Genomic DNA, 23,252 nt, shown 5'->3' on the forward strand with positions numbered 1-23,252 from the left:
ATGGCAATAGAACCCTTAGAATGAACGATTAGGTCGCGTCCATAGAAACAGAACAAAAAGACTGAATGACTGGGTCATGGCTCTGGCAATCAAACCGATAGAACGAACAACCAGCTGGCTTGGGTAGCAACCCTAGATTTGTGTCGGGACTATATCTTGTAGAAGGATGAAATAGTATGAATAAATTCATAAAAATAATGTTTTTAATTCAAAAATATTAATCATTATTTGAATATGTTGGTAACCCGTTGTATAAAGGTGATAATGCCCTCGAAGCCGGTGTTTGGAGGACATTTTTTCCACGGTTTACCAGCACGAGACTCGTGCCAATATATCCACCAAACACCAGCTTCTCTGGCATTATCACTTAATTATATGTGAGTTTGGCTTGTTGATTTGAGTTTTACTGATGTACTATACTATGCTTTTTACTATACTAATGTACTTTTTAATTTCACAGCTGAACCAAACATTACTCTGGAGGTCAGCGCCCATGAGCTGTTGTCCTGCAGAGCTGGAACTACCATTAAAATACCAGCTCTCATCACTGGCCGTCCCACTCCTAAAGTTACATGGGAGTTCAAGGATGGAACAGCAGAGACCGAGAAGAAGAATGACATCCATATCCTTCCAATCGATTCAAAGGTAATCTATAGAAATCCAAGCTTTGTTCTTTTTTAAAGGGATAGTTATTTTCTACTTTTGTACGATCCAAAACATTTTTTATGTTTTCAAGTCTCATGTAATAATCGTTATGTATTTTGTAAATGTCTCTACTCAGATCGTGTCAACTGATACAACATCAGTCATTACCATCCCTGAGAGCCACCTCAAACATGCCGGACGTTACATCATCACAGCGGAAAATGCAGCTGGACACAAGAACATGAAAGTCAGAGTCAATGTCCTTGGTAAGTAAAAACAAAATAACACAGGTGGATAAACAAATGGGCCAAGTATTTTACAAGATTCCTAATCATTGGCAAAACCTTATTTTCAGATCTGCCTGGCCCACCCAAAGACCTCAAAGTCACAGACATCACAAGAGGCACATGTAGACTTACATGGAAGGCTCCAGATAGTGACGGTGGTGAGAGGATCAAGAGTTACTTCATTGAGAAGAAGACTGTGGAAGGAAAAGCTTGGACCAAGTGCAACCCAGCCTGTGCCGCCCAGTCCTTTATTGTGCCCGATCTCATTGAGGGACAGGATTACCTGTTCCGTATCCGGGCGGAGAACCGCTTTGGATTTGGACCACTAGTTGAGACCATTGAATGTTCAAAGGCTAGAGATCCTATCCGTAAGTGAACAACATTCACTTCATTCACAGAACCAACCTGTTCTATAGAACACACACCTGTTCTATTGTGCCAGCAGTTTCTAATCATTCCTTGTATTATTTTTGTTCAGATCCTCCTGATGCTCCCACAAGGGTAAAGATTCAAGAAGTGACTAAGGGCACAGCCACCCTGACTTGGAAGCCACCCAGGAATGACGGTGGAGCTCCAGTGACACACTACACTGTTGAACGTCTGTGCTGGGACAGTAGTGGATCTCAGAAGCAGTCCTGGAGACAGTGCAACAGACGTGATATTGAAGACCTCACCTTCAAGGTTGAGGATCTGACTGAAGGAGAAGAGTATGAGTTCCGTGTCAAGGCCGTGAACGAAGCCGGCCCCAGCAGACCATCATCTACTGTTGGACCAGTTGTCATCCAAGACCAGACACGTAAGTTGATATAAATATGTATAGATGGTTGCTTCATTTAAACAAATGCGTTGTTCTATGGTGTTAAAGTGTTAAGTGTTAGGCAGGAGGGGGGTGGTCCAGAGGGGGGCTAGGCCCCGTCCGTGAATTGGAGAATTTAGCATTTTTCAAACATAATAATTATGGATAATTCTATGTGAAAAATATATAAGTATTTTCCTGCATATCTAAGCATACCTCTTGACCTGTCTATATCCTCCTGACTGGGGGTTACTTTCTTGAACTAAATATGCTTCTCTGCATATCTGCTGAAATCTGGGTAAAATTGAAAGGAATGAGTCTTATTCAGTACATTTAGTTATTGCTTGCATTTCTAAAATATACCAACCTTGCCAGCAGGCATGCCAGCTAAGATAGTTAGACAAGCTATCTACTCTAACTTGATCGATTACCTGAAATCGCTTCTTGGTAGCTAGTTACGAGTTTGGGAACTTATTTGGGATAGCTAAAGCCAACTTCATAAAATTACTAGGTGGCTAGTGGTATTACAGAGATAGAGAAAAATATATATACAGTGTATATATATATATATTTTAAGAGGACAAATCTGAAGCATGACGCCTCTGGAGTTAGGTGTTAAAAGGTGTTTAGTGTCTAAAAGAAAATAAGTGATTTTCTAATTTGGTTGCCATTGTTTGTCTCTCAGGTGCTCCTGCTATTGACCTGGAGGAGTTCATGGAGGTTGAACAAGGAGCTGATATCAGCATCAAGGCAAAGATCAGGGGCTGTCCATTCCCCACTCTCACCTGGCTCAAGGCTCCAGCCCACAAGGGTGACGACAAGGTTGAGGTTGCATATGACGAGCACATCAACAAGATTGTGTCTGATGATAGCTGTGTACTGCTGATCCAGCAGGGAAAGCGCTCAGATACAGGCCTCTACACTATCACAGCCAGTAACAGCCTAGGAAAGGCCTCCAAGGAGATGAGACTCAACGTCTTGGGTAAACTTCTTTACATTTTAGTAATTTAGCAGATGCTCTTATCTAGGCTGACTTACATATCAACGTTGAAATTCAACATGCTTTATTATCATATTTTCACAGCCAAGAAAATCAACAAATTACATTATTAAAAGTTTTCTTTTCACTTAACAAATGGTATCGCTTCCTTTCTTCAGGACGTCCTGGACCACCATCCGGTCCTGTGAAGTTTGAGGAGGTCGACGCTGAGAAGATCACCCTGTCATGGCTGCCACCTAAGGATGACGGTGGCTCCAAAGTGACCAACTACGTCATTGAGAGGCGTGTAGCCAACAGGAAGACATGGATCCCTGTGACCAATGAACCCAAGGAGCGTATCTGGACGGTGGAGGGCCTGATGGAAGGGCATGAGTATGTGTTCCGAATTTGTGCTCAGAACAAATATGGAGTTGGAGAGCCTCTGGACAGTGAACCTGAAGAAGCCAGGAAACTCTATGGTAAGCGTAGAGAGCAAAATATCATGTTTTCATGAAAGGATTTGCATCAATCAATCAGATGTATGTAGAAAGCACTTTTTTCATTCATAGTTGTCATAAAGTGCTTTACAGTGACCATTCACATCATAATACACAAGTCTGATGAAAAACCTGAGAAGTCAAGATTAACAGAATTCATGTTTGTTTGTTTTTTATAAAGCTGTTCCCGGCCAATGTGAAAAGCCAACCATTTCAGCTGTTGACCATGATTCCATGATGGTCAACTGGGAAGAGCCAGAAGACGATGGAGGCAGTCCAGTGACTGGCTATTGGCTGGAGCGTAAGGAAACCACCTCTAAGCGCTGGAACAGGGTGACGCGCGACCCCATCCGGGCCATGGCTTTCGGGGTGTCCCATAATGTGACTGGACTCATTGAGGGGTCACAGTACCTCTTCCGGGTCACAGCTATCAACGCAGCAGGATGTGGACCTCCTAGCGCGTGCACCGACCCCATCTTCGCCAGAGATCCTATCTGTAAGTATTATATGATACTTGATTTTACTCCTGCCCTTGGCTGTTTAAAATAGCACAGGCCCTTGACGAATGTCCTCCATCTCACTTAGCTTAAGGCAAGTTTGTAAAGGTTGCACCGGTTGACAGTACGATACTTAAGTACGGCATTGGTTGAAGCTCAATGTTAAATATAAATCTCTCAACCATCATATCTTAGTGAATATGACACTATAGAAAATTCTCAAATTCACTTAGAGGTACACAACACACTCCCTGCTGCTCGCCATGACCCGTCCGGCTGAGAACCACAAACCGAAATGATAACAGGATCGTTAGGAATTGAGTTTACCTAGCATTTTCTGCAAACACCTAGTTTAAAACGAAACTATAGCATCCATAAAGTGACTATAGCATCCATAAAGTGACTACAGCATCCATTGGACATATAGCATCCATGAAGTGACTATAGCATCCATTGGACATATAGCATCCATGAAGTGACTATAGCATCCATTGGACTTATAGCATCCATGAAGTGACTATAGCATCCATTGGACTTATAGCATCCATGAAGTGACTATAGCATTCATAAAGTGACTATAGCATCCATTGGACATATAGCATCCATAAAGTGACTATAGCATTCATAAAGTGACTATAGCATCCATTGGACATATAGCATCCATGAAGTGACTATAGCATCCATTGGACTTATAGCATCCATGAAGTGACTATAGCATTCATAAAGTGACTATAGCATCCATTGGACTTATAGCATCCATAAAGTGACTATAGCATTCATGAAGTGACTATAGCATCCATTGGACATATAGCATCCATGAAGTGACTATAGCATGCATTGGACTTATAGCATCCATGAAGTGACTATAGCATCCATTGGACTTATAACATCCATAAAGTGACTATAGCATGCATTGGACTTATAGCATCCATGAAGTGACTATAGCATGCATTGGACTTATAGCATCCATAGGACTTATAGCATCCATAAAGTGACTATAGCATCCATTGGACATATAGCATCCAAGAAGTGACGATAGCATCCATGAAGTGACTATAGCATCCATTGGACTTATAGCATCCATAAAGTGACGATAGCATCCATAAAGTGACTGTAGCATCCATGAAGTGACTATAGCATCCATTGGATTTATAGCATCCATAAAGTGACTATAGCATCCATTGGACTTATAACATCCATAAAGTGACTACAGCATCCATAAAGTGACTACAGCATCCATTGGACTTATAGCATCCCATGAAGTGACTATAGCATCCATTGGACTTATAGCATCCATAAAGTGACTATAGCATCCATTGGACATATAGCATCCATGAAGTGACTATAGCATTCATAAAGTGACTATAGCATCCATTGGATTTATAGCATCCATAAAGTGACGATAGCATCCATGAAGTGACTATAGCATCCATTGGACATATAGCATCCATAAAGTGACTACAGCATCCATTGGACATATAGCATCCATAAAGTGACGATAGCATCCATGAAGTGACTATAGCATCCATTGGACTTATAGCATCCATGAAGTGACTATAGCATCCATTGGACTTATAGCATCCATAGGACTTATAGCATCCATAAAGTGACTATAGCATCCATTGGACATATAGCATCCATGAAGTGACTATATCATTCATAAAGTGACGATAGCATCCATGAAGTGACTATAGCATCCATTGGACTTATAGCATCCATAAAGTGACGATAGCATCCATAAAGTGACTACAGCATCCATTGGACTTATAGCATCCATGAAGTGACTATAGCATCCATTGGACTTATAGCATCCATAAAGTGACTATAGCATCCATTGGACTTATAGCATCCATAAAGTGACTATAGCATCCATTGGACTTATAGCATCCATAAAGTGACTATAGCATCCATAAAGTGACTATAGCATCCATAAAGTGACTACAGCATCCATTGGACATATAGCATCCATAAAGTGACTATAGCATCCATAAAGTGACTACAGCATCCATAAAGTGACTATAGCATCCATAAAGTGACTACAGCATCCATAAAGTGACTACAGCATCCATAAAGTGACTATAGCATCCATAAAGTGACTATAGCATCCATAAAGTGACGATAGCATCCATGAAGTGACTATAGCATCCATAAAGTGACTATAGCATCCATTGGACTTATAGCATCCATGAAGTGACTATAGCATCCATTGGACTTATAGCATCCATAGGACTTATAGCATCCATAAAGTGACTATAGCATCCATTGGACATATAGCATCCATAAAGTGACTATAGCATCCATTGGACTTATAGCATCCATGAAGTGACTATAGCTTTCATAAAGTGACTATAGCATCCATTGGACTTATAGCATCCATGAAGTGACTATAGCATTCATAAAGTGACTATAGCATCCATTGGACATATAGCATCCATGAAGTGACTATAGCATCCATTGGACTTATAGCATCCATGAAGTGACTATAGCTTTCATAAAGTGACTATAGCATCCATTGGACTTATAGCATCCATAAAGTGACTATAGCATTCATAAAGTGACTATAGCATCCATTGGACATATAGCATCCATGAAGTGACTATAGCATCCATTGGACATATAGCATCCATGAAGTGACTATAGCATCCATTGGACTTATAGCATCCATGAAGTGACTATAGCATCCTTTGGACTTATAGCATCCATAAAGTGACTATAGCATCCATTGGACATATAGCATCCATAAAGTGACTATAGCATCCATTGGACATATAGCATCCATGAAGTGACTATAGCATTCATAAAGTGACTATAGCATCCATTGGACTTATAGCATCCATAAAGTGACTATAGCATCCATAAAGTGACTACAGCATCCATTGGACATATAGCATCCATAAAGTGACGATAGCATCCATGAAGTGACTATAGCATCCATTGGACTTATAGCATCCATGAAGTGACTATAGCATCCATTGGACATATAGCATCCATAAAGTGACTATAGCATCCATTGGACATATAGCATCCATAAAGTGACTATAGCATTCATAAAGTGACTATAGCATCCATTGGACATATAGCATCCATGAAGTGACTATAGCATCCATTGGACTTATAGCATCCATGAAGTGACTATAGCATTCATAAAGTGACTATAGCATCCATTGGACTTATAGCATCCATAAAGTGACTATAGCATTCATAAAGTGACTATAGCATCCATTGGACATATAGCATCCATGAAGTGACTATAGCATCCATTGGACATATAGCATCCATGAAGTGACTATAGCATCCATTGGACTTATAGCATCCATGAAGTGACTATAGCATCCTTTGGACTTATAGCATCCATAAAGTGACTATAGCATCCATTGGACATATAGCATCCATAAAGTGACTATAGCATCCATTGGACATATAGCATCCATGAAGTGACTATAGCATTCATAAAGTGACTATAGCATCCATTGGACTTATAGCATCCATAAAGTGACTATAGCATCCATAAAGTGACTACAGCATCCATTGGATATATAGCATCCATAAAGTGACGATAGCATCCATGAAGTGACTATAGCATCCATTGGACTTATAGCATCCATGAAGTGACTATAGCATCCATTGGACATATAGCATCCATGAAGTGACTATAGCATGCATTGGACTTATAGCATCCATGAAGTGACTATAGCATCCATTGGACTTATAACATCCATAAAGTGACTATAGCATGCATTGGACTTATAGCATCCATGAAGTGACTATAGCATGCATTGGACTTATAGCATCCATAGGACTTATAGCATCCATAAAGTGACTATAGCATCCATTGGACATATAGCATCCAAGAAGTGACGATAGCATCCATGAAGTGACTATAGCATCCATTGGACTTATAGCATCCATAAAGTGACGATAGCATCCATAAAGTGACTGTAGCATCCATGAAGTGACTATAGCATCCATTGGATTTATAGCATCCATAAAGTGACTATAGCATCCATTGGACTTATAACATCCATAAAGTGACTACAGCATCCATAAAGTGACTACAGCATCCATTGGACTTATAGCATCCCATGAAGTGACTATAGCATCCATTGGACTTATAGCATCCATAAAGTGACTATAGCATCCATTGGACATATAGCATCCATGAAGTGACTATAGCATTCATAAAGTGACTATAGCATCCATTGGATTTATAGCATCCATAAAGTGACGATAGCATCCATGAAGTGACTATAGCATCCATTGGACATATAGCATCCATAAAGTGACTATAGCATCCATTGGACTTATAGCATCCATAAAGTGACTATAGCATCCATAAAGTGACTACAGCATCCATTGGATATATAGCATCCATAAAGTGACGATAGCATCCATGAAGTGACTATAGCATCCATTGGACTTATAGCATCCATGAAGTGACTATAGCATCCATTGGACATATAGCATCCATGAAGTGACTATAGCATGCATTGGACTTATAGCATCCATGAAGTGACTATAGCATCCATTGGACTTATAACATCCATAAAGTGACTATAGCATGCATTGGACTTATAGCATCCATGAAGTGACTATAGCATGCATTGGACTTATAGCATCCATAGGACTTATAGCATCCATAAAGTGACTATAGCATCCATTGGACATATAGCATCCAAGAAGTGACGATAGCATCCATGAAGTGACTATAGCATCCATTGGACTTATAGCATCCATAAAGTGACGATAGCATCCATAAAGTGACTGTAGCATCCATGAAGTGACTATAGCATCCATTGGATTTATAGCATCCATAAAGTGACTATAGCATCCATTGGACTTATAACATCCATAAAGTGACTACAGCATCCATAAAGTGACTACAGCATCCATTGGACTTATAGCATCCCATGAAGTGACTATAGCATCCATTGGACTTATAGCATCCATAAAGTGACTATAGCATCCATTGGACATATAGCATCCATGAAGTGACTATAGCATCCATTGGACATATAGCATCCATGAAGTGACTATAGCATCCATTGGACTTATAGCATCCATGAAGTGACTATAGCATCCTTTGGACTTATAGCATCCATAAAGTGACTATAGCATCCATTGGACATATAGCATCCATAAAGTGACTATAGCATCCATTGGACATATAGCATCCATGAAGTGACTATAGCATTCATAAAGTGACTATAGCATCCATTGGACTTATAGCATCCATAAAGTGACTATAGCATCCATAAAGTGACTACAGCATCCATTGGACATATAGCATCCATAAAGTGACGATAGCATCCATGAAGTGACTATAGCATCCATTGGACTTATAGCATCCATGAAGTGACTATAGCATCCATTGGACATATAGCATCCATAAAGTGACTATAGCATCCATTGGACATATAGCATCCATAAAGTGACTATAGCATTCATAAAGTGACTATAGCATCCATTGGACATATAGCATCCATGAAGTGACTATAGCATCCATTGGACTTATAGCATCCATGAAGTGACTATAGCATTCATAAAGTGACTATAGCATCCATTGGACTTATAGCATCCATAAAGTGACTATAGCATTCATAAAGTGACTATAGCATCCATTGGACATATAGCATCCATGAAGTGACTATAGCATCCATTGGACATATAGCATCCATGAAGTGACTATAGCATCCATTGGACTTATAGCATCCATGAAGTGACTATAGCATCCTTTGGACTTATAGCATCCATAAAGTGACTATAGCATCCATTGGACATATAGCATCCATAAAGTGACTATAGCATCCATTGGACATATAGCATCCATGAAGTGACTATAGCATTCATAAAGTGACTATAGCATCCATTGGACTTATAGCATCCATAAAGTGACTATAGCATCCATAAAGTGACTACAGCATCCATTGGATATATAGCATCCATAAAGTGACGATAGCATCCATGAAGTGACTATAGCATCCATTGGACTTATAGCATCCATGAAGTGACTATAGCATCCATTGGACATATAGCATCCATGAAGTGACTATAGCATGCATTGGACTTATAGCATCCATGAAGTGACTATAGCATCCATTGGACTTATAACATCCATAAAGTGACTATAGCATGCATTGGACTTATAGCATCCATGAAGTGACTATAGCATGCATTGGACTTATAGCATCCATAGGACTTATAGCATCCATAAAGTGACTATAGCATCCATTGGACATATAGCATCCAAGAAGTGACGATAGCATCCATGAAGTGACTATAGCATCCATTGGACTTATAGCATCCATAAAGTGACGATAGCATCCATAAAGTGACTGTAGCATCCATGAAGTGACTATAGCATCCATTGGATTTATAGCATCCATAAAGTGACTATAGCATCCATTGGACTTATAACATCCATAAAGTGACTACAGCATCCATAAAGTGACTACAGCATCCATTGGACTTATAGCATCCCATGAAGTGACTATAGCATCCATTGGACTTATAGCATCCATAAAGTGACTATAGCATCCATTGGACATATAGCATCCATGAAGTGACTATAGCATTCATAAAGTGACTATAGCATCCATTGGATTTATAGCATCCATAAAGTGACGATAGCATCCATGAAGTGACTATAGCATCCATTGGACATATAGCATCCATAAAGTGACTATAGCATCCATTGGACTTATAGCATCCATAAAGTGACTATAGCATCCATAAAGTGACTACAGCATCCATTGGATATATAGCATCCATAAAGTGACGATAGCATCCATGAAGTGACTATAGCATCCATTGGACTTATAGCATCCATGAAGTGACTATAGCATCCATTGGACATATAGCATCCATGAAGTGACTATAGCATGCATTGGACTTATAGCATCCATGAAGTGACTATAGCATCCATTGGACTTATAACATCCATAAAGTGACTATAGCATGCATTGGACTTATAGCATCCATGAAGTGACTATAGCATGCATTGGACTTATAGCATCCATAGGACTTATAGCATCCATAAAGTGACTATAGCATCCATTGGACATATAGCATCCAAGAAGTGACGATAGCATCCATGAAGTGACTATAGCATCCATTGGACTTATAGCATCCATAAAGTGACGATAGCATCCATAAAGTGACTGTAGCATCCATGAAGTGACTATAGCATCCATTGGATTTATAGCATCCATAAAGTGACTATAGCATCCATTGGACTTATAACATCCATAAAGTGACTACAGCATCCATAAAGTGACTACAGCATCCATTGGACTTATAGCATCCCATGAAGTGACTATAGCATCCATTGGACTTATAGCATCCATAAAGTGACTATAGCATCCATTGGACATATAGCATCCATGAAGTGACTATAGCATTCATAAAGTGACTATAGCATCCATTGGATTTATAGCATCCATAAAGTGACGATAGCATCCATGAAGTGACTATAGCATCCATTGGACATATAGCATCCATAAAGTGACGATAGCATCCATGAAGTGACTATAGCATCCATTGGACTTATAGCATCCATGAAGTGACTATAGCATTCATAAAGTGACTATAGCATCCATTGGACATATAGCATCCATAAAGTGACGATAGCATCCATGAAGTGACTATAGCATCCATTGGACTTATAGCATCCATGAAGTGACTATAGCATCCATTGGACATATAGCATCCATGAAGTGACTATAGCATGCATTGGACTTATAGCATCCATGAAGTGACTATAGCATCCATTGGACTTATAACATCCATAAAGTGACTATAGCATGCATTGGACTTATAGCATCCATGAAGTGACTATAGCATGCATTGGACTTATAGCATCCATAGGACTTATAGCATCCATAAAGTGACTATAGCATCCATTGGACATATAGCATCCAAGAAGTGACGATAGCATCCATGAAGTGACTATAGCATCCATTGGACTTATAGCATCCATAAAGTGACGATAGCATCCATAAAGTGACTGTAGCATCCATGAAGTGACTATAGCATCCATTGGATTTATAGCATCCATAAAGTGACTATAGCATCCATTGGACTTATAACATCCATAAAGTGACTACAGCATCCATAAAGTGACTACAGCATCCATTGGACTTATAGCATCCCATGAAGTGACTATAGCATCCATTGGACTTATAGCATCCATAAAGTGACTATAGCATCCATTGGACATATAGCATCCATGAAGTGACTATAGCATTCATAAAGTGACTATAGCATCCATTGGATTTATAGCATCCATAAAGTGACGATAGCATCCATGAAGTGACTATAGCATCCATTGGACATATAGCATCCATAAAGTGACGATAGCATCCATGAAGTGACTATAGCATCCATTGGACTTATAGCATCCATGAAGTGACTATAGCATCCATTGGACTTATAGCATCCATAGGACTTATAGCATCCATAAGATGACTATAGCATCCATTGGACATATAGCATCCATGAAGTGACTATAGCATTCATAAAGTGACGATAGCATCCATGAAGTGACTATAGCATCCATTGGACTTATAGCATCCATAAAGTGACGATAGCATCCATAAAGTGACTACAGCATCCATTGGACTTATAGCATCCATGAAGTGACTATAGCATCCATTGGACTTATAGCATCCATAAAGTGACTATAGCATCCATTGGACTTATAACATCCATAAAGTGACTATAGCATCCATTGGACTTATAGCATCCATAAAGTGACTATAGCATCCATTGGACTTATAGCATCCATAAAGTGACTATAGCATCCATAAAGTGACTACAGCATCCATAAAGTGACTATAGCATCCATAAAGTGACTACAGCATCCATTGGACATATAGCATCCATAAAGTGACTATAGCATCCATAAAGTGACTACAGCATCCATAAAGTGACTATAGCATCCATAAAGTGACTACAGCATCCATAAAGTGACTACAGCATCCATAAAGTGACTATAGCATCCATAAAGTGACTATAGCATCCATAAAGTGACGATAGCATCCATGAAGTGACTATAGCATCCATAAAGTGACTATAGCATCCATTGGACTTATAGCATCCATGAAGTGACTATAGCATCCATTGGACTTATAGCATCCATAGGACTTATAGCATCCATAAAGTGACTATAGCATCCATTGGACATATAGCATCCATGAAGTGACTATAGCATCCATTGGACTTATAGCATCCATGAAGTGACTATAGCATCCATTGGACTTATAGCATCCATAAAGTGACTATAGCATCCATAAAGTGACTATAGCATCCATTGGACTTATAGCATCCATAAAGTGACTATAGCATCCATTGGACATATAGCATCCATAAAGTGACTATAGCATCCATTGGACATATAGCATCCATAAAGTGACTATAGCATCCATAAAGTGACTACAGCATCCATTGGACATATAGCATCCATAAAGTGACTATAGCATCCATTGGATTGACTAAGTTTGTGGGTGCAACAATTTTTATTAAATGTATAATTTATTGCTCTCACGTGCCCATTTCTGTCCATTAAGAACCAATGATATGCTACCTTTTTGTAGCATTTCTGACAATGCTAACATATTTTTCAGCCGAAGCTCAGAGTTCTAGCACCGGGTCAAACAACTCAGTTGCTTGGCAACAACACAGCTGCTGCCATATAATTAGGAATTAGAATAAGTGTTTGAGAAGGTTTGAAGCCTAATCAACCTGCATACACATTGGCTGAATCGCCCTTAAGCCCTCTATCGAGTGGCCACTTGCTGATGTGTTCGATAGTGATCAATCGTGTCTGCAAGTGTTTTGGCCAAAATGAACATTGAGACGATGCACACTCGACATCCCAACTGCCACCAATATTCCACATTAGAAAATCTATTTGTGCACATTCTCCTGGGAGCGGTCTTGTAGTAGCTAGCATGACTTGCTATGAAACATGGGCAGTGCACTCAGGGAGTGACAACAGAGTTGTAAAAAGAAAATTACATCTCTCTACTTCCGCACAGAATATGTGCAAGTCTATCGGTCGCCAGTGATTGCATGAGCTGATTTGGCTTGTTGTAGACTGCCTGCTGCTAGCTAGCAGTGGTTAGCTGCAATTTCATTTCATATGAAGTGGCTGACTCAGGCTAAGCTAGCTAGATAACTTGTCCATTAGCTAGCTAGCTTTCATGTACATTATGAAACGTCAGAAATACCACCCCTTCAAGCACTACAGTCCTTTGCTAGATGTGCGACTAAGACAAATACTTTTAGATGTTTTAAGATTTCTTAATTTATGTTGATTTATTCAGATTATTTTTGAAATGTACTTGTTTGTACTTGATCGTGAACGCGCATATCAAGTGATCGAGTGTTCACACTGGGCACACACTGGTTGAATCAAACTTGTTTCCACGTCATTTCAATGAAATTACATTGAATATCCATTAAATTGACATCTGTGCTCCCGAGTGGCGCAGTGGTCTAAGGCACTGCATCTCAGTGCAAGAGGTGTCACTTCAGTCCCTGGTTCAAATCCAGGCTGGATCATGTCCAGTTGTGACTGGGAGTCCCATAGGGCGGTGCACAATTGGCCCGGGGTAGGCCGTCTTTGTAAATAAGAATTTGTTCTTAACTGACTTGCCTAGTTAAATAAAGTTAATATATAAAAATAAAATAATTCTGTGCCCAGTGGGTTTGAAGTGTTCGGTTTGAGATTCAGCCATTATTTGAATAGACCAACATATCTACTGTAGTAGTTCAAAGCTGTGTGCTGGAAGGCATGGGTGGAGTAGTCATTGTGGTGCTCATGTGAATTTCCTTTTTTTTTCGGCTTCAGACCAATGCCTACTTGTAGTTTTTTGTTTTTAATAGCTTATTGCACAGATTTTTGCAACCATATTTCAGTGTTTTAAACATGGTTTGAATTTGATTGTGTAGCTGTCCCTGGACCTCCAACACCAAAGGTCACAGACTGGACCAAGTCATCAGTGGATCTAGTCTGGATCCCACCTCTGAAGGATGGTGGATCTAAGATCACGGGATACATTGTTGAATACTCAGAGGATGGAACAGACAAATGGGTTAAAGTAAGTATAATGATTGTTTTTGTAATTTGAATGTTTTTTTCCCAATAAGGTAACCTGTATGTGCACAAGTTTTACATAACATATGTTTTTGTTTCAGGCTAAAGACAAGGAGCACAGAAGCACCAAGTTGGTCATTACTGGGTTGAAGACCGGTGGATTCTACAAGTTTAGAGTGACAGCGTTGAATGCTGCAGGCCCCAGCGAACCCGGTGAAGTCCCAGACGCTATTAAGGTTGAAGACAGGACAAGTGAGTTAACTTCTTAAATTTCTCCTTCTTGAAATGATGATCTCTTGTTTTAGGAGAAATAGATAGATGAATCATTATCCTCTATTCATACTTCATTGAAATGTACCTACCGACAAAGCAATGTCCTAATTTTCTTGACTTTTCCTGCTTTTCTTTATTGACCTGTTTACATCCGCATATGATAATATCATGCTTTTAAATTCTTCATCTGCTCCCTGAAATTGTGATCTAGTTCATCTGTTTGGGATAAATGGAATGATAATATTTTTTTTTTTATGCCTATCACAGTTGCTCCTGAGGTTGACCTTGATGCCACAGTGAAGGAAAGGATGGTGGTCCATGCCGGTGGTGTGATCCGCATCCTGGCCTTTGTGTCTGGCCAGCCTGCTCCAAAGATCACATGGAGCCGTGATGACGGTGCTCTACCACCAGAAAGTGCAGTTGAGACCACCGCCATCAGCTCATCGCTGGTCATCAAGCCCTGCACCAGGAGACACCAAGGAGTCTATACTCTGACTGCTGCTAACTCAGGAGGAGAAAAGAAGAGATCTATCATTGTTGATGTCCTGGGTAAGTGTGTAGAAATGACAGGAAAGAATCAATAAATAAGATAGGAACTCATACACATGCAGAACCAGGACGACACTTAAAGAAGTGTGTGTGATACTCAAGTTGAGATACTCTAATTAGATTGTAATGTGGAAAAACAATCTTGTGTCCACAAGTTATTATCTCTTGTACACAATTTATTTTTATTTTTTTCTCCGCTGTCCCTGTAGCAGCTCAATAACAACCATGCATGTTACCACAAATAGAACAGAGGTCTCACAATCTTTCATGTTCTTCCTCAGATGTCCCTGGTCCAGTTGGCGTACCCTTCACCTCCGAGAACCTCACTAGCGACTCCTGCAAGTTGAACTGGTTTTGTCCTGAGGATGATGGTGGTTCTGCCATCACCAACTACATCATTGAGAAGCGTGATGCGGAGAGGAAGGCCTGGACTGCCCTGTCCTACACAGTCACCAGACACAATGCTGTGGCCCACGGACTGCAGAATGGAAAAGCTTACTTCTTTAGAATCGCAGCTGAGAACTCCATTGGAGTTGGACCTTTTGTTAACACCGCATGTGAAATCATCATAAAGGATCCCATCAGTAAGTCTGGTCTACATACATAACTATATCGAGATTACTTTTTCTTGGCCTGGAGTGGTCAAGCGGTATAACCCACTGCCTCTCAAGCAAATGTACAGTACATTATACCACTGCCCATATGGGTTCTTTCAGCACTCTCTCCTAACTGCCCCACTCCTTTAAAAAAAAATATATAAAAAAATGTCCTTTCTTATTATGACATTTAAAAAATGTGATGTGATGAGTAATCTATTGTGTTGTGTTACCCAGCCGTTCCAGACCGCCCAGAGGACCTTGAAGTAACAGCAGTTCATAAAGACTATATCAGCTTAACATGGAAACCTCCTGTGTCTGACGGAGGGTCAGAGGTCACCAAGTACATCCTGGAGGCCCGTATGATCGGCAAGGACAAGTTCACACGTCTGACAAAGGAGAAACTGATGGAGAGGAGATTCACCTACGACGGTCTGAGAGATGGGGACACCTATGAGTTCAGAGTTAGCGCTGTGAATGAAATTGGGCCCAGCAAGCCATCGTTCTGCACCAAACCAATCACCTGCAAAGATGAACTTGGTGAGATGGTTGCCGTTTTCTACTTTGATTCTACCAAATCACTTTGATTAAACTTGATTGTAGAATACCGAAAACAGAGGATGTTTTGAATTGAAATCTTATCTTGAAATATAGTAATGATGTTGAATGTGCCTTTTCAGAACCACCAACCATTGAGCTTGACTTCCGTGACAAGATCATCATCCATGTTGGGGAGAGCATGGCTCTCCAGGGTCGCTACACCGGAAAGCCCTCTCCATCTATCATGTGGTACAGAGATGACGAAGAGCTGAAAGCCGATCAGCACATCAAGTTCAAAAACTCACTGACCACCATGACTTTAGGCCTTATGAAAGCCAAGCGCGAGCACAGCGGCAGATACTGCGTGCTGGTTGAAAACAGCACCGGCTCTCGAAAGGGCATTTGCAATGTGACTGTTGTAGGTAAGTTGTTATTCAGTCAAGCTGAACATCTCACATCAATGGCCTCTAATATTATTTGTTAAATTGATGTAAAAAAACAAAACAAAAAAACATAGATGAACCAAAGTTAAAGTTTTGAACCAAAGTGAACAAACCATTATCATAAATTATGAACCAAAGTGACCAACACATTATGGTTTCCTATCCAGATCGCCCAACACCACCAGTGGGTCCAGTCATCTTTGATGAAGTTCACAGAGAGTTTATGGTGATCTCTTGGAAACCTCCTATTGATTCTGGCGGAGTGGACGTGTCCAACTACATCATTGACCAGAGAGACGTCAATAGTGACATCTGGAGGAATGTAACATCTGCTTCGACGAAGTTGACGTGCAAAATCCCCAGGTTGATTGAGGGAAGAGAGTACATCATGAGAATCTGTGCTGAGAACATGTATGGAATCAGTGACCCACTGGATTCAGAGGAGATGAGAGCCAAAGATCTCTTCAGTACGTAATCACTGCAATAGATTTAAATTATTTAGGTTGTGTCTCAAATGGCACCTTATTCCCTATATAGTGCACTACTTTTGACCAGAGCCCTATGGGCCTTGGCTAAAAGTAATGCACTATACAGGGAATAGGTTGCCATTTGGGATAAAACCATTATTTACTTATTTTTTGTCCACTTGAGTGCCGTTGTTGCTGTTCCTAATGTGACTTGTTATCCTGTGTTTTACAGGAGTGCCTGAGGCACCAGAGATGCCCAACGTGAGGGAGGTGTATGCTGACAACTGCCTTGTGCTTTGGAGCAGACCTCGTGATGGCGGCAAGCCCATCACTAACTACATATTGGAGAAGAAGGAGCCAGCTGCAAAGAGATGGTCTCGTGCCACCAGAGAACCCCTCTACCCAACTACTCAGTTCAGGGTGCTTGACCTTATTGAAGGCTGTCAATATCAATTCCGGGTTATGGCAGAGAATGAAATCGGCACTGGTGACCCTAGTCCCCCATCAAACACAATTCTTGCCAAAGATCCAATTGGTAAGTCTATTAACTATTTTAAAAAGCCTAATAAGCTATTTGGTCTATTGTAAATTATTGATATGAAGTTAGGATTGGTAACTGATGCATTTTCTCTCTGTATAGTTCCTCCCAGCCCCCCTGTACTGCCAGAGGCAATCGACAAGACCAAGGATACCGTAAGCCTGAAATGGCAGCTACCTCGCCATGATGGCAAAGGCAAAATCTTTGGTTACCTTGTTGAGTACCAGAAGGTTGGTGCAGTAGAATGGTCACAGGGCAATGAGACTCCTGAAGAGTGCCCAGAATGCAACTATGTTCTAAAGGGCCTGGAAGACGGAGCAGAGTACAACATCAGGGTCTTCACTGTGAATGCTGCTGGACGCTCTGAGCCTGCCCCTTGTAAGCAAACAGTGAAAGTACATGACAGACTGGGTAAGTAGTTCATTTTTATTTATTATTAACTTTATATCAATGTGGAAATTATCATCAATAATTCTATGTACAACTTACAACAATAATATATTTTTGTTGTATCCCTATACAGAGAAACCAGAGTTGCTGCTTGATGCCAATATGTCCCGTGACCATCTTGCGATGGTAGGAACTAATATTACTCTCAGTTCAGTGATCAAGGGCATGCCACCTCCCACTGTAGCATGGCAGAAGAACGGAGAAGAGGTTCCCGCAGATCGTTGTACCATTGCTGCCACTGCCAATGGCAGCAAACTTGTTATGCTCAACTGTGTCCGCTCAGACAGCGGCAACTACACACTCACTATTGAAAATGCAGCTGGAAAGAAGTCCGCTACATGCACAGTGCTCACCTTAGGTATGTTACATTTAACTGAGAACAATTAATAAGAAGTTTGTTTATTTGAGAAAAATCCCAACAAATAGTTGCTCTAATTATGCATAGTTAACACAAAATGCAATGTACTGTATGCTGTTTATTTTCGGCTTGTTTGTTGGGACATATCATTTATTTAAGTAAAAAAGGAACATGTGTTGATTAATTCATTAATATTTGCGTGTTTATCTAGATAAACCCGGACCTCCTCGGGATCTGAAAATCTCTGAGATCACCAGTGAGTCAGCCTACCTGACCTGGAAGGTTCCTGAGGATGATGGAGGGGCTGTCATCTCTCACTACGTTGTGGAAAAGAAAGACGTGGCGGCTGAGAAATGGGTGCCCGTCGCTGCATCAAACAAGAAGCCTAGTCTGATGGCTCTGTATCTTATGGAAGGAGTCCAGTATCTGTTCCGTGTTGCTGCTGAGAACCAGTTTGGCAGAGGTTCCTACATCATGACTAAGACGCCGATCAAGGCTGTTGATCCTCTTTGTGAGTACTGATGATAACAAGAATGGAATAGAATGTAATACCCTTACGGAAGTGTTCCAAAAACACTTGTTTTCACATGATTTCACGTGAAATTTCTCATGTGAAATCATATGATTTTCCACATGTGAAATCATGTGTTTTTCTGTAAGGGATAAAATCGATTAGAATGTTATTGCCCATCGGAGGACGGTAGAAAAATATTTGCCATCCTCAGATGGATAATAAAGTTATATTCTATATGTTTTTGAACACTTCGGTGACAATTTCCCAAATGTTTACCAACCATCTATTACGATTCATCGTTTGATTTTCAAAATTGAATGACTTTCAGATCCACCCGGTCCACCAAAGAATCTACACCACATCGACGTAGATAAGACTGAAGTCTGGCTCCAATGGGATTGGCCAGACCGCGACGGAGGAAGTGAGATCACTGGATTCATCGTTGAGCACCAGGAGGGAGAGGGAAAAGACTGGGTCACCTTCAAGACTGTCACCAATCCTCATAGCCATGTCACTGGACTGGAGGAGGGAAAGACATACAGGTTCCGTGTGAAGTCCCAGAATGCTGTTGGCGTGAGCCGTCCTGACACCAGTGTCCCTGTAACCTGCCAGGAGAAACTCTGTAAGACTTCTTTGATCAACAATAAGAATAAATAACAGCCCACATGCCTCAAAGTCTAACATTGATGTTTCTTTTTTCAGTGCCACCAACTATTTCAGTGGATGTGAAGCTTATTGAGGGTTTGATTGTCAAGGCTGGAAGCACTATCGTACTCCCAGCAGTCATGAAAGGAATTCCTACTCCCACAGCCAAGTGGGTGAGTGACGGAAAGGAACTGGCAACAAAGGGCAACGTCAAGATTGACACTGAGGGCATGAACACATCTCTCACCATCACTGGATGTATCAGAGGTGACACTGGAGAGTATCTCCTCACCGTGGCAAACCCTGCTGGAAGCAAGACTGTTGCTCTGCACGTCACTGTGCTCGATGTCCCAGGTGCCCCCATTGGCCCGATCAACATCCTTGAAGTTACCCCTGACCACATGGTCATCAACTGGAGACCACCTAAAGATGACGGTGGCACTCCTTTGACGTGTTATATTGTTGAAAAGAAGGATACCAAAAAGGCATGGGAACCATGGTCAGTTGTGTGCTCAGGATGCACTGGTACAAAGGCTAAAATTTCTCGATTGGAGAAAGGTCGTGAATATATTCTGCGTGTCCGTGCAGAAAACAAGGTGGGCATTGGTGCTGGACTTGAGAGTCCTCCCACTATTGCCAAACATATGTTTGATCCACCTGGCCCTCCAGGCCAGCCAACCTGCTCTGATATCACAGAGAATGCTGTGACCATAGAATGGACTCTGCCTGAATTTGATGGTGGCAGTCCAGTCAGTGGCTATGTAGTAGAGCGCAGAGAAATGACAGGGAAATGGATCCGCGTCAACAAGACACCTATATTGGATCTCCGATACAGAGCATCAGGTCTGTTTGAGAACAACAGCTACGAGTTCAGAATCTTTGCTGAGAACGTTGCTGGCGTCAGCGAGCCCTCTCCTGTATCAGATCCAGTGAAGTGCACCCGTCCTATTACTAAGCCAGGACCCCCATTAAACCCTAAGCTGAGGGACTGGAGCAAGTCATATGCTGACTTGGTGTGGACCAAGCCAACAAGAGATGGAGGCAGCCCCATCTTAGGTTATATAGTTGAATGTCAGAAATCAGCCAGCGCCAAATGGGAGAAAGTTCATAAGGATCTCATCCCGATGTGCGCATTTAGAGCAATGGGACTTACTGAGGGCATGGAATACAGGTTCCGCATTAGCGCTTCCAATATTATTGGAGATGGAAAACCTACAGAGCTCTCAGAAACAGTCCTTGCCAAGGACATTCTGGTTCCCCCAGAGCTGACAGTTGATGTTGCTTGCCGTGACCTTCTGACAGTTAGGGTGGGACAGAGTATCAATCTTGTTACTAGAGTTAAAGGTAGACCTGATCCTGATATCACTTGGTCTAAGGATGCCAAGATTCTAGGCATAGACAGGCGTACTGAGATGAACAACAACTTCCCTCTGGTTGAGCTGGTGATTTCAGATGCAGTAAGGCAAGATTATGGAAAGTATGCTATCCTTGCTAAAAACAGCAGTGGTCAAGCACAGGCTACCATTATTGTGAATGTGCTTGACACTCCAGGCGTCTGTCAGAATCTGAAGACCACTTACGTGACAAAAGAATCCTGCATGGTTTCCTGGGAGAACCCAGAGGATAATGGAGGAACTGAAATAACACAGTACATTATTGAGAGCCGTCAACCTAGTCAAAGGAATTGGACAGTGGTATCAAATGATTGCACCAAACGCCTTATGAAGGCACCACTCCATGAGGGTTGTGAATACTTCTTCCGTGTGAGTGCAGAGAACAAAATTGGTGCTGGACCTTCAACAGAGACCAAAACAGCCATCCTTGCTGTTGATCCCATTGAGAAGCCTGGTGACCCTATTGACTTCATTATCTCTGAGATCGGCAAGACATTCGTCTTCCTGAAATGGAAGAGACCAGACTATGATGGTGGCAGCCGTAACCTGGGCTACCATGTTGAAAAGAAACCTAAAGTGGCAGAGGAATGGGAGAGACTGCACAAGGGTGCGATTAAGGAAACTTACTTCATGGCAGACAAGTGCATTGAAAACGAAATTTACCAGTTCAGGGTACAGACAAAGAATGAAGGAGGTGAGAGCAACTGGGTGACAACTGCTGAGGTTGAGGTTAAAGAACAGTTAGTGGTGCCAGAGATCAAGATGAAGTTGCAATGGACTCTAGTGGTTAATGCCGGTGACGCCATTCCAATTGAAGCTGATGTCAAGGGAAAACCAGTTCCGGAAGTAAAGTGGACAAAGGAGAAAGACACAGGGGACATCACCAAGAGCCCAAGGCTCCAAATAGAAGCCGGTGTAGAATTCTCTAAATTCCTGTTGACAAACTCAAGACGTGGAGATACTGGAAAATATAACATCACTGCTACCAATAGTGCTGGAACAGCCACTGGATGGGCGAATGTGTGTGTGCTTGATAGACCTGGTCCTATCAGCAACCTAGTTGTAAATGGTGTTACAGTGGATAGGTGCATGTTGACATGGGATATGCCAGATGATGATGGTGGATGTGAAATTTATAACTACATCATAGAAAAGTGTGAGAAGAAGAGAATGGTGTGGTCCATACATTCTTCTGCTGTGATCACCAACTCTGCTAAAGTAACCCGCCTTGTAGAAGGAAATGAATATATATTCAGGGTGCGTGCAGAAAACAAGATGGGGGCAGGTCCTGCAGTGGAGAGCGCACCTATTGTGGCAAGGACCGAATTCAGTAAACCTGGCATTCCAGAAGCACCAGAAGTTGTCAAGATCTCCAAGGAGGAGATGACCGTTACATGGAACCCTCCTGAGAATAACGGTGGAAAGGAAATCTCTGGTTACATTCTGGAGAAAAAGGAAGAATTCGGAGTACGATGGTCTCCTTGCACAAAGCATTCCATTGATTCGACCCAACTGACTGTCACTGGTTTGCTGCGTGATCATGAATATCAGTTCCGCGTCAGGGCTGAGAATGAAATAGGACTTGGTGAACCAAGCAAACCCTCAAGATCACTCGCCGCCAGGGATTCTCTAGGTATGTATAGTACAGCAGTTCTAAATATGATAAAATCATACATTCACAATGGTTTT

The 23,252-nt window shown here is 41.2% G+C and overlaps 1 protein-coding gene across 50 annotated transcripts in view; it reads left to right on the top strand.

Annotated features, from left to right (window-relative positions):
* The window catches only part of LOC110501770 (titin), a 186,535-nt gene that overhangs the window by 103,112 nt on the left and 60,171 nt on the right, over positions 1-23,252 (top strand). For all 50 annotated transcript variants that reach the window (XM_090215944.1, XM_090215945.1, XM_090215946.1 and 47 more), the window contains 20 exons: positions 461-645; positions 782-911; positions 1,001-1,300; positions 1,411-1,728; positions 2,414-2,710; positions 2,887-3,186; positions 3,386-3,700; positions 14,652-14,800; positions 14,898-15,048; positions 15,337-15,618; positions 15,900-16,202; positions 16,452-16,754; positions 16,895-17,176; positions 17,365-17,664; positions 17,897-18,199; positions 18,305-18,613; positions 18,726-19,010; positions 19,222-19,521; positions 19,853-20,146; positions 20,227-23,196. In XM_090215944.1, coding sequence (XP_090072070.1) covers positions 461-645; positions 782-911; positions 1,001-1,300; positions 1,411-1,728; positions 2,414-2,710; positions 2,887-3,186; positions 3,386-3,700; positions 14,652-14,800; positions 14,898-15,048; positions 15,337-15,618; positions 15,900-16,202; positions 16,452-16,754; positions 16,895-17,176; positions 17,365-17,664; positions 17,897-18,199; positions 18,305-18,613; positions 18,726-19,010; positions 19,222-19,521; positions 19,853-20,146; positions 20,227-23,196 — 8,076 coding nt within the window. The remainder of the gene's footprint in view (positions 1-460; positions 646-781; positions 912-1,000; positions 1,301-1,410; positions 1,729-2,413; positions 2,711-2,886; positions 3,187-3,385; positions 3,701-14,651; positions 14,801-14,897; positions 15,049-15,336; positions 15,619-15,899; positions 16,203-16,451; positions 16,755-16,894; positions 17,177-17,364; positions 17,665-17,896; positions 18,200-18,304; positions 18,614-18,725; positions 19,011-19,221; positions 19,522-19,852; positions 20,147-20,226; positions 23,197-23,252) is intronic.

Source organism: Oncorhynchus mykiss, chromosome 22, assembly GCF_057628025.1.
Source record: "Oncorhynchus mykiss isolate SJ-2025 chromosome 22, ASM5762802v1, whole genome shotgun sequence".
Lineage (NCBI taxonomy): Eukaryota > Metazoa > Chordata > Actinopteri > Salmoniformes > Salmonidae > Oncorhynchus > Oncorhynchus mykiss.